Source organism: Pelophylax lessonae, assembly GCF_965119305.1.
Source record: "Pelophylax lessonae genome assembly, chromosome: 7".
Lineage (NCBI taxonomy): Eukaryota > Metazoa > Chordata > Amphibia > Anura > Ranidae > Pelophylax > Pelophylax lessonae.
Window position 1 is genome coordinate 232,815,111 of NC_138774.1, and position 12,927 is coordinate 232,828,037.

The window sequence follows — 12,927 nt, forward strand, 5'->3', positions numbered from 1 at the left end:
TTATTCAGCACTGATTACTGTACTAATGTCACTGGTCCACAAAAAGTGTCAAAAATGTCAGTTAGGGGTCCGATCTGTCCGCTGCAATATCGCAGTCCCGCCAAAAATATCTCTGATCGCCGCCATTACTAATAAAAATAAATAAATATAAAGTCCAAAAATCTATCCCGTAGTTTGTAAACGCTATACCTTTTGTGCAAACCAATTATTATTCGCTTTTTGGGAATTTATTTTTACCAAAAATATGTAGCAGAATACAAATTGGCCTAAACTGATAAAAAAAAATGTGTTTAATTTTTTTTTATTGGGAATGTTTTATAGCAGAAAGTAAAAAACATTGTGTTTTGTTCAAAATTGACTGTCTTTTTTTGTTTATAACGCAAAATCTAAAAATCGCAGAGGTGATCAAATACCACCAAAAGAAAGCTCTATTTGTGGGGAAAATGGGACATCAATTGTATTTGGGTACAGCATCGCATGACCGTGCAAATGTTAGTTAAAGTAACGCAGTGCCGAATCGCACAAAATGGCCTGGTCATGAAGGGGGGAAACCTTCCGTGGGCTAAAGTGGTTAAACATCTTCTTTTGCAGTGTTTTTTTTTTCTACGTTGTTTTCCGAGAGGGTCTCTATAAACAATACATTTTTATAGAAGTCCATATATCAAAGGTGAGACAGCAGGATATGGCTGTAAATAAGGGATCATTGGAAGGCATTTCAGCATTTTCCTATGGAGGTTGAAGTGTTTATATTTTGGTGACAACTCATGTGATTTGCTTCCATGCATACTGCAAATCAGGCCATGTTTACATAGAAACCTGACCAGGTCTCCATGGAAACGCACGCTGATTGACGTCTTTTACTGCCATCCCTACAGAGCAGCGCTTCATCGATCATCGGCTTTCGAATAGCACAGCCTGGTCGGGCCTGGAGCGGCTCGGCGCTCTCCTGTGGTCACGTGGGCAGTGAAGAGGAGCCGTCATGGCGGCGCGCAGCGCTGTGTCTCGTGGCCTGTTCGAAGAAGCGGTGCGGGCGGTGCTGGGGAGCTGGCCGGTGCTGCAGGTGACCCGACACTGGGCGTGGCATCTTTCCTAATATTGCCACAGACTTCAGTGTTTTTTTTTCTTTGTAATAACTTTATTGAGCCAGCTGTGTTCAGGGGGGATCTGGTAATCAGCCCCCTGTAAGGAAACTACAACTAATTCTATTAGGCCATGACATTCTGGTTGCTATAGGAAGTTTTGTAAGTTTTTAAAATCTGTTCACATTTAAGCACTTGAGCCCAGGAAGATTTGCCCCCTTCGTGGCCAGGCCATTTTTTGTAATATGGTGCTGCGTTCCTTTTACTGACAATTGCGCGGTCATGCAAAGCTGTACCCAAATACAATTGATGTCCTTTAGAGCTTTCTTTTGATGGCATTTGATCACTTCTGCGTTTTTTTTATATTTTGCGCTATAAACAAAAACAAAACCCGACAACTTTAAAAAAAAAAAAAAAAATCATGATTTTACTTTTCGCTATAAAACATTTAAAAAAAAAAAAGAGTAAAAAATCGAATTTGTACATAAATTTAGGCCAGTATGTATTCTACATATTTTTGGTAAAAAAATCCCAATAAGCGTATACTGATTGGTTTGCGCAAAAGTTATATCGTCTACAAACTATGGGATATATACTGGAAGTTTTAGTTTTTTACACTAGTAATGGCGGTAATCAGCAACTTATAGCAGGACTGCAATATTGCCGCAGACAATCTGACACTAACTGACACTTTTTGGGGACCAGTGACACTAATACAGTGATCAGTGCAAAAAAATATGCACTGTCACTGAACTAATGACACTGGCTGGGAAGGGGTTAAACATCTAGGGCGATAAAAGGGTTAAATGTGTGCCTAGCCAGTGTTTTTGTGTGTGCTGTTTTTACTAAGGGATGTGATGGATTATTTCCCCCTGATTTGCTGGGGAAAAAAAATCCATCACATCCCTGCTGACAGGATGGAGCTCTGCATTGTTTACATAGACAGACAGAACTCTGTGCCTTCTCCTCGCCGATCAGCCTGTGATATTGGACATCTATTGACCGGCACCCGCTGATCAGCTTGTACTGTGTCTAATAACAGCACATGCATGCTGTGCGACCAATACCTGGAAGTGCTGGATAACACACTAGGTATGCGATCCGGCACAGGAGAGCCGCTCTGGCACCTTGCAACTAAGTTATGCGGTTAAAGCAGTATTCTAACTCAAAAGCCAATATTTATTTATATTGCAGCTTACCAATTCTTAGATGTTTTCTTTTTTAGGCTTACTTTTATTTTCACCTGGTGATCTGGCCAGTAAGTCTGTTGTATTTAAAAAGAACAAGCTGTCCTGGAGATGTAGCAGTTTGAGACAAACCATTTACCACTGGTAGGGAAGCTTACAATGATCAGCTTGTATTCAAACTTGTAAAACTTTGTGTAAATGCAGCATTGGCTGGAGTTTGGATTCAATTTGTTAGTGTATCTAAATCTGCAAGTGTGTCTAATACCCCTCTCCTGCCAGATTACCAATGCTGCTGGCCAGTGGTGCCCCTGTGCTCCTTCATCCAGAGTGGGGCGCTCTAATATTGGAAGTGTGTTACTGGTCAGATCACCAGGTGAAAACAGACAGAAAAAATCCAAAGAAAACGAATGCAGCCACCACATCTAATCATTGGTAAGCTGCAATATATTACATTTGTGGTTTTGGGTTTAGTACCGCTTTATCCCTTTGATCTGTGCACTAGAATGCTGCAACGTTGGCCACTGCCTCTGAAGCTAAAGGGGGAAGTGGAAAAATCCTAACACGACCACAGGGTTTAAAGGCGCCCCCCAACCGCTAGTGCGAACAAGCTTCTAGACATCAATGGCTATACTCTGGTATATGCGGTAGTTGCATAAACATGCTCATGGATACGGATGTAAAACCGTGAATGCAGATGGGGTTGTATGCATGCACCGGTTTACAGAAGTACCGATGTACACCCGTGTACAGCCATTGACATCTATGGACAGCTGTGTGCAGTACCTTTGGCTCTGGGGTGAGGGAAGATGCCCCAATTTTACATTGTACCGCTGCTTGCGTGGGCCTTTCTGACCACAACTGAAAAATGTAGGATTTCCCCTTACTTTCAGTCTGAGAGATGGGGGTCATCATGATAAATAGGTGATTATCCATGGCGGTGACAGAGACAGTAATTAAAGTAGAAATCTGTCTTAACCCGAACTACTCTTAAAGCGATACTAACGCTAAAAATATTTTTTACAGTAATGCATTACTTGCACTTGAAACAGAAGGGAGAATGGTTTCAGCAGTGTGCACAGCTTCATCTCTTCTCTTCTCTTCTCTCTCTTCCTCTTCACACAGCACTCGAACAACAGCAGGAACCATTGGCTCCTGCTGCTGTCAATTAAATGCAGTGAGGAGGAAGTGAGGGGCGGAGATAAGTCCCGCTGTGTAAGTCTGTGGAGCGCGGCTTCATAGACACACAGCTTAGGAGTGCAGACAAACGGCTTGCTATGGGGACACACGAAGAAGAGGCGGAGCCAGGAAGGCCGCTGGGGGACCTGAGAAAAGGAGGATCGAGACCACTGTGCAATACCAATACACAGAGCAGGTGAGTATAACAAGTTTGTTATTTAACCACTTAAGGACCAAGCCTATTTCTGACACATGTTTACAAGTTAAAATCAGTATTTTTTGCAAGAAAACTACTTAGAACCCCCCCAAACATTTATATATAAAATTTTTTTAGAAAAGACTCTGGAGAATAAAATGGAGGCTGTTGCGATATTGTTTTGTCAAGTGGTATTTGCGCAGGAGTCTTTCAAACGCAATTTTTTGGGGAAAAAAAATGAATTAAAAAAAAAACTAAACAATAAAGTTAACCCAATTTCTTTTTGCATATTGTGAAAGATGTCATGGCGAGTGCATAGATACCTAACATGATACGTTTAAAATTGCGCACACTCGTGGAATGTCGACAAACTACGGTACTTAAAAAGCTCCATAGGTGACGCTTTAAAAAAAATTTTAACGGTTACCAGTTTAGAGTTACAGAGGAGGTCTTTTGCTAGAATTATTGCTCTGGCTCTGACGATCGTGGCGATACCTCACATGTTGATATAAATGAAGGTGCGCTGATAAATTAAAGCTGCTACCTGAACTGTGCCTAGTGAAAAAATGTTGAAAAATAAGGTGCGCTAAATGATCAATGTAATATAATTCACAATGTGAATACAAATGAAAATGGTATGCATTCATGCATAAATAGTGATCCAGTGAAACTCAAAATCGGTGAAATGATCAAAAGTCCACAAATCTGAAAAGATTCCACCAAGTGTCACAAGTGATAAACTTATAAACTGTAAACTTGTACGTGCAATAACTCATTAAATAATATCATTTGCAAAGTCCACAAAAATCTTCACCAGATGCTAAAATTAGTGAAAAGGTAAAGGTGTATTTCCAGTGCTGTGTGATTGAAGATCCCGCCACAAACACGCTATCCTCCTTACCAAATAGATTAGGATGGAAGGCAGAGAAAACTCTATTTGTTGGGAAGGAGGAGACTTTCAAACTAGCCACCCTGTGATATGGTGCAGTAATGGCCTCTTACCAGATGGTAAATGAACTCAGCACAAGAAATGTTCAATAGATGATGCCTTTTCAATATATCGAATGTCAATGGTTGTCTTCCGCTCTCACCATAGGACCGTACTTCTACTGGCTCTCCAAAGTGAGCATAGGTGTAATAGAAAATAAACGGACCATAGTGTGATATCCCCGAGATAATTTATTAAGTAAATAAGTAAAGCACTTACATTTGGGATGGAAACAACTGCGACAGTACAAATGATTCGCCTAGCTCGGCTGCAGACCGTGCTGTGCGTGGCGTCTGTGGCGATACCTCACATGTGTAATTTGAACACCGTTTTCATTTGTGGGCACGACTTACGTATGCGTTTTCTTTGGTGCGTGAGCTCATGGGGAGGGGGGGGGGGGGGGGGTTAACATTTTTTTTTTTTTTCCTATTTATTTTATTTTTAACACTGTTTTTAAAAAATCTGATCACTTTAATTGCTGTCACAAGGAATGTAAACATCCCTTGTGACAGGTATTCACTGCACTTCAAAGTATTCAAAACGCCGAAATCTGCATTTTTGAATACTGTCTGTTTTTTTAAATTGGCGCCATTGGCAGCCGAGTAAACCGGAAGTGATGTCATGACGTCACTTCCAGGTTGCATGATGGGAAACCCGATCAATGCCGAAACTGGCGGATGTGCCAGCTGGTTGCTCAGGTCTCCCCCTGGGACAGGAGACCCGGGCAGAGCTGCGGTGGAAGGGGGGATGCTCCCGCTCACTGGGATAACGGCCGAGCGGCTGCTGAGCCACATCGGTTGTTATGTCCAGAAAGCCGACCACTAGCTATAAAAAACGGTCCTGGGGTGATGCCTCTAGCTGCAGGTATCACCCCGGTGCAACCACTTCTTCAAGCTGACGTACAGGTACGTCGGTTTGTGCGAAGTGGTTTAATTAAAAAAAAAAAAATTGGCTTTAGTTACTGTACAAGAAAGATGTACAGTATCTCACAAAAGCGAGTAGGAGTAGAGACACAATAAACTTCATGAGGTAAACAATTATTTATATACATTTTCAGGTATACACAAAAAATGCAGTTTTATTAGTTAGTGCCGGTTCACATTTGTGCAATCACAGATATCGCATGTAATTCAGAGCGCACTGCTCCTAAAATTGCATGCGATCTCTGTTCGGTGCAAATTCAGCCATACAGTTTGTAAGGCTGAATTTGCACCGCAATTGCACCTAACTCGTACAGGACCTTTTTTGTGGTCCGCAGCAAAATCGGATCGCATGGTGATTCATACTAGTGCGATCCGATTCTGTGCAAACTTTCAGATCGCACTGCGATATGCAATCTGATCTGGGGGTGTCGTTAATTTTTAATTGACACCCCCAGCGTATCGCATATGGCAGTGTGAATTGCCAGGGGTGCGGATGCGATGCAGGAACACGCTGTGTATTCGCAGCGTTCCCGCATCGCAGAAATGTGAACTGGTACTTACAGTATCTCACCCCTCACATTTTTGTAAATATTTTATTCTATCTTTTCATGTGACAACACTGACAACACTGAAGAAATGAGACTTTGCTACAATGTAAAGTATTGAGTGTACAGCTTGTATAACAGTGTAAATTTACTGTCCCCTCAAAATAACTCAACACACAGCCATTAATGTCTAAACTGCTGGCAACAAAAGCGAGTACACCCCTAAGTGCAAATGTCCAAATTGGGCCCAATTAGCCATTTACCCTCCCCAGTTTCATGTGACTCGTTGGTGTTAACAAGGTCTCAGGTGTGAATGGGGAGCAGGTGTGTTAAATTTGGTGTTATCGCTCTCACTCTCTCATACTGGTCACTGGAAGTTCAACGTCGTACCTCATGGCAAAGAACTCTGAGGATCTAAAAAAAAAAAAAAAAGAATTGTTGCTCGACATAAAAATGGCCGATTGTCAAGACCCTGAAATTGAACTGCAGCATGTTGGCCAAGACCATACAGCAGTTTTAACAGGACAGGTTCCACACAGAACAGGCCTGACACGGTGGACCAAAGAAGTTGAGTGCACGTGCTCAGCGTCCTATCCAGAGGTTATCTTTGGGAAATAGACGTATTAATGCTGCCAGCATTGCTGCAGAGGTTGAAGGGGTGGGGGGTCAGCCTGTCAGTGCTCAGACCATACGCCGCACACTGCATCAAATTGGTCTGCATGGCTGTCGTCCCAGAAGGAAGCCTCTTCTAAAGATGATGCACAAGAAAGCCTGCAAACAGTTTGCTGAAGACAATCAGACTAAGGACAGGGATAATTGGAACCATGTCCTGTGGTCTGATGAGACCAAGATAAACATATTCGGTTCAGATGGTGTCAAGCGTGTGTGGCAGCAAACCAGGTGAGGAGTGCAAAGACAAGTGTGTCTAATCTACAGTCAAGCATGGTGCTGGGAGTGTCATGGTCTGGGGCTGCATGAGTGCTGCCGACACTGGGGAGCTACAGTTCATTGAGGGAACCATGAATGCCAACATGTACTGGACATACTGAAGCAGAGCAGGATTCCCTACCTTCGGAAACTGGGCCGCAGTTCAGTATTCCAACATAATGACCCCAAACACACCTCCAAGACGACCACTGCCTTGCTAGGGTAAACATGATAGACTGACCAAGCATGTCTCCAGACCTAAACCCTATTGAGCATTTGTGGGGCATTCACAAACGGAAGGTGGAGGAGTGCAAGGTCTCTAACATCCACCAGCTCTGTGATGTCATCATGGAGAAGTGGAAGAGGACTCCAGTGGCAACCTGTGAAGCTCTGGTGAACTCCATGCTCAAGAGGGTTAAGGCAGTGCTGGAAAATAATGGTGGCCACACAAAATATTGACACTTTGGGCCCAATTTGGACAATTTCACTTAGGGGTGTACTCACTTTTGTTGCTGGCGGTTTAGACATTAATGGCTGTGTGTTGTTATTTTGAGGGGACAGCAAATTTACACTGTTATACAAGCTGTACACTCACTACTTTACATTGTAGCAAAGTGTCATTTCTTCAGTGTTGTCACATGAAAAGATATAATAAAATATTTACAAAAATGTGAGGGGTGTACTCACTTTTGCGAGATACTGTACATCTTTCTTACACAGGTTAGTCAGCATAGGTGTTAGGAGGGGGCAGGTTTAAGCCTAGGTACATCTAAGGTGGAATTCCACTTAAGGATCCTGCTTTGTCCACCTAATTGATTGGAAATTGGAGCATTTTTTGGTGAATTCTGGAAGAGACTCCAAACTCTGCCACCTACGCAGTTGGAATGGTTTACTTCTGAATGTAAAGTCTATATAATGCTTTTTTTAATTTTTTAAATACACAGAATGTATCATTGTTAGTGAGTAGCACTACTGAATGTGACCAGTAATCAATATCTTTTCCTGTTCACAGATCGCTGTAGAGAACTGCTTTGGGGGTCCATATGTGCAGGAGAAGGCCGAATGGATGGTGGGAGCTGTGGATCAGTATTTCCGTACTAACTGTAAGTGTGACCCAAGTCCCTGTAAGGCCTGCTTCACATGAGCTTCAGCTTGTATAAGAGCAGTGTGAACAGCAAGCTTTGACAAAGCATTTTCAGAGCTTTCAGCAATCTTTGTTGAAGCTTTTAAAGTGCCATTCATCTCCAGTTTGTAAACGTTAAACACAGATCCTAATAGGAGTGTTAATTGCCACTTTAAGCAAGCTGCTAGCAGATTTCAGCAAGCTTTCAACGAGCTTCAAGAAGTCCCCATAAGAGCCCCCGTTTACATCAGAGGCAGCAGCAGGCAACGATTGGCTCCTGCTGCTGTCAGTCAAAGCCTGTGAGGAGGCGGCAGGGCCAAGCCAGGCTGCATGTGTCAACGAACATGCACAAGAGGAGGAGAGGAGAGTGCTGGCGGGAAACCCCAGAAGAGGATGTTTGGGGATGCTCTGTGCAGTACCATTGCACAGAGCAGGTAAGTAGTAGTAACATGTTTGTTATTTTAATTTATTTTTTTTTTTTTAAAAGCACACACCTTTACAACCATTTTAGGGTGTTCCCAACCCTGCCCCCTTGGTGTCTTTTTTTTTTTTCTAGTAATGTTTCATTTTCTTTGCAGCGGACTTGGAGCAGTACGAGGTAGAAGAGACCCTGCAGTCAATATTGAATGATGAATTTGATACAGTAGTGGAGGATGGAAGTTTACCTCTGGTAAGGACACTAACCATGGTAGTGTTTAAAGATATGGTTTAGTAGAAAATGTTTTTGAGCATACAGCACCAGTGAGTCATCCTCAGTTGCTGCTCTGCTATTAACCTCCACAGTGCCAGAAGTTAAAGGACAAGTTTTCTTTTCGGAGCATGTAACATGTTCCAGCAACTGCAGCCACAAGGATATAGATTTACTATTATCTGAGCCTTCTTCACTTTTTTTCACTTTCTCTTCCTTCTGGTGCAGATAGCCCAGCTGCTGTGCACTCTGTATGCTCAGTTTCAGCGTGGAGACACAGCTGCAATGCAGCAGAAGATCACACAGCTGTCTCAGAAAAAGTACAACGTTCAGGAAGTGAAAGCCCAAGAGGATGAGGAGGAAAGCAGTGATGATAATGAGGAAGAAGAGGTAAGAACTGACTCTGGAACTAGTGAGCAAAAAGATTAGCACTAGTGGATGTAAGAGTAGGGTGACAGGCTGCTGGATTCGAATTAATGGCTGGTGTATAATGTATATCATTGCTTTACCACCAATAGCTTCCAGTCATGAACTGCTTGTTGTAGCTGTCTAGCTGCTGCTTGCTCTAAGTTGTTTAGGAAGTATCTAGGCTGTCATTGCTAACCTCCTTATAAAATTATGATGATCTGCTGTGGGTGATTTTGTCCCTGTTAGTGCACTTGCAACAACATAGGTAAGTAGTGTCTGTGATACTTTCTTTATTTGTTACATTTTCAGGACCAGTTTTCGGGGTCTTGAAAACTTGTCCTAAAAATCTAACTGTTGCAAAAAAAAAAAAGTGTCATGAAAAGTACTCAAAGTGATTTAACACTAGAATTGTTTAAATAAAATGTTCACCTGCTCTGTGCAATGGTTTAGCACAGAGCGGCCCCAAACCTCCTCTGCTGGGGTCCACCACCGGCACTCTAGGCTGCTCCTCTTCCCTGTGTTACCCCATTGTAGGGGTTGTGTGCATCTATAGACCCCCTTAGTGCCACTCAGCAATGCCTCCCACTCTCTGCACACAGGATTTGACTGACAGCCACAGGAGCCAATGTCTCCCGCTGCTGCCTGAGTCCCTGTGAGAAGGAGGAGAGCAGAGATGACCTGAAACTAGGACAGTGTTTGGTTGCCATCAGGCTCAGGGAAATGTTTAGATTGGGGTGAGGACATGAGGTGATTGATTTTTACCTTGATGCAGAGAATGCATTTCAGGTGAAAAAAAAAAAAAAAAACACCTAGGATTTAGAACAACTTCAACTATGTTGTTGCAAGTGCCTTATTAGTGCACTTGAAACAACAAAGTTGATTGTGGATCACACAGTTGAGGATGGACAGTACTCATCTGTGTGGTAAGCTGACACTCTATGTGTCCGAAGAGGTAACTTTTAAAAGAAGCGTTTATATCCTGAACTTTCTGATGGGACTTGTATGCTGCCTTTTCTGCACTCCCCAGTGGATTCATGTTTTCCATAGTTAGTGGTTGTTAAGCCACTATGTGATCTTTACATCATCCCCTCTGTTAAGCTGCATACACACTATACAACTTTTGTTGTTTGAGTTCCTTTAGATTTACCTTCAACTATGTAGTACAAAAACCTGCCTAATTGCATACTAATTGAAAGTGTTTGGGTTTGAACTCATATTATATGGTTTTGGTAAATCTAAAGGAAAAAATCTAAAGAAAATTGTGTGGTGTGTAGCCAGCTTTAGATTACAACCTGTATCCTAGTGCCTGTGCTTTATTTGGAAAAAAAAAAGCAGATTTCTACCTGTTTTCATAGCTCCTATCTGGATCACGTGGCTCCCGGCTCTCTTCTCATCCTGTCTGACATCTCCATCTCTAAGGTCAGCTGGGGAAGAAAGGGCGGAGAGAGCCAGGAGTCACGTGACGGCCGAGCGGCGCTGTGAAAACAGGTAAAAATAATCTTTTTTTTTTTAATAAAGCACAGGCACTAGGATCCAGTTTGTAATCTAACGCAAGGCAAGGGATGATGTAAAGATCATAGTTTTGTAGCAGCTGGGAGGGGAGCAGAGTGGCGCTAGTCAGCTGACAGGCGGGGAGGGGGAGGAGGACAGAGGGAGACAAGAGGACAGCTGCGGATGACAGAGGCACGTACGCTGACCACTGTGTCTGGGCTCAGCAGCCATGATACACCATGGTCAGTGTACAGGGAGGAGCGTAGAAACCAGGTTTTTTAGGTGATAGAAGGGGCACTGTGCTGTATATCATGCTTTAAGTGAACAGTATCTGCTTTGTTTTTTTTTTCTGGTAACAAATGCTGTAAAAGAGTTGATTTGCTGCCTATGTTGGCTGCTGTGGTCACAGTCCCCACTCTCCGCAGTCACATGATTGGTCAGTTCTCGGGCTTAGAGCTGGCGGAGGGGGGCAGCATGGAGGGGAGTATAGATGTTTATTTTTTTTAAATGAATAAAACATGGGACAATTTCCCTGTATTTAACAGATTTACCTACTTTTTTTATTTATTTTTTTTTTATTTTGCGAAGACATACAATTGAGGGCTTGTTCACACCATCTGTGTTGAGCTGCAATGAATTGCAAAGAGCAACGTAAGCTCAACACTGGGGCACATAGAAAACAGTTTTTGTTAAATTGCCCCTGTTCACACCACAATGCTGTGATGATGATCTGCAAAAAATTGCAACCGTGTAACGGTAAAAAAGGAGAAAATAGTAAATGTTGTAAATGCACTGTAACATCGCACTTCCCCCTCATTGCCCCTACACAACAGACACCAGCCAACAAACATGTGGTTGGTGTGTATAAACCCTGTGTGTTGCTGAGCACACAGCAACAATCCTTTTTATGTATGCTGGCAAATAGAAAAAGAGTGCCCAGCTTGTTGATGGCTCTGCTACACAATACCTTCTCTGTATGATAATACAGGGAGTACAGCTGAGGGCATGTTATTGTGTATTAATCAGCTTTGCTATTGTATCATGTCTATTCTTTTTATATTCGCTCCTCCACCCCCCTCCACAATTGACAATTTCTGTGCACCCTGCTGCCCACTCATACATTCATATGGGTGACCTGGCTGCTTGGCAGAGTATACAAGCAGGTATCATTCACCACAATGCCTGTGTAGTTCATTCATTCTTTCCTTGGTCACCTAGCAACAGCAATTATGTATAGCAGTCATTCAGATGTGAAAGATGCAGCAGAATAAACCGTACTCTGTGTTTAAGGCAAAGGATCTGTATTTTTAGATGAGGAATTGCTGCTTTGGTTTAACTAGTGCGCTTATGTCTGTAATAGTCCGTGTATAGGAGATAGTTGTTTCCATCCGTATGTGTAATTGTACTACTAATGTTTCCTATTCTGTTGCAGGCAATGGACTGTGAGACGAGTATCAATACATCTCATGCTGTACCGAGTGTTTCCAGCACACCTAGCACATCAGAGGCTGGCGAGCGCAGCGGGGATACTCAGGAGCTAGAACAAGAAGCTGATGGATGGACTGTGGTGCGGAGAAAAAAGAAGTGACCCTGGAGACCTTTGCCGGGTTTTGACTGAACTTCCGAAAAAGCACCACTAGGTGGCAGTATTGCACCTGTTCAAGACGACTTGCCGCCGTACACAATGTGGTTCTGTAAGAAATACGAGGAGCTCATGGACTCGGTTAACACAAAGTAAAATATGTAAAGGATTGTGGTGTGCTAAAAGCTTTGCCATGCTGCTGCAGTAAAGGCGGTGATAGATGTCTCAATATCAGCTATTTTAACTATTGCCCAGGTTTTTATTCTTCAAAGGACTGCTATAATGCCAGTCCTACCCTGTGTGAGCTGCTAGTTTTTATTATTCTGGTGGCCTTTAGAAAGCACATTCGGATGTCACTTCTGTGCTGACGCCAGATGTTTGGTTGTTTGTTCATTCATTCAGGATAGCATATGGAAGGAGCTTTTTTTGACCTTATTACATTTTGAGTTTGCTCCCCAAAATAAGTATGCAGATTCTGAAAGTCTAAGAGAAGTCTGAACTCCTTAACTGTATAATTACTCCAGGTCAGTAACTCAAGGTAATCAGGAAAAAGTTTAATTTCTTTTTATGTTATTAAAGTGTTCTGTCCCCTAGTGGAAAAAGTGCATGTAGTT

At 42.6% G+C, this 12,927-nt stretch overlaps 1 protein-coding gene across 1 annotated transcript; it reads left to right on the top strand.

Annotated features, from left to right (window-relative positions):
- The first annotated feature begins 946 nt into the window (after positions 1-946).
- On the top strand, positions 947-12,708 carry TSR2 (TSR2 ribosome maturation factor). The gene is made up of 5 exons (XM_082264290.1): positions 947-1,060; positions 8,034-8,124; positions 8,723-8,814; positions 9,061-9,222; positions 12,164-12,708. The coding sequence occupies exons 1-5, from the start codon at positions 980-982 to the stop codon at positions 12,317-12,319; spliced, it is 582 nt and encodes a 193-aa protein (XP_082120416.1). The 5' UTR covers positions 947-979; the 3' UTR covers positions 12,320-12,708.
- Positions 12,709-12,927: the final 219 nt, after the last annotated feature.

Coding starts and splice junctions, on each gene's coding strand:
- TSR2 (XM_082264290.1), top strand. CDS start 980: ATGGCGGCGCGCAGCGCTGTGTCTCGTGGCCTGTTCGAAGAAGCGGTG. Junction 8,125..8,722: donor TCAGTATTTCCGTACTAACT/GTAAGTGTGACC, acceptor TTTTCTTTGCAG/CGGACTTGGAGCAGTACGAG. Junction 8,815..9,060: donor AGGATGGAAGTTTACCTCTG/GTAAGGACACTA, acceptor CTTCTGGTGCAG/ATAGCCCAGCTGCTGTGCAC.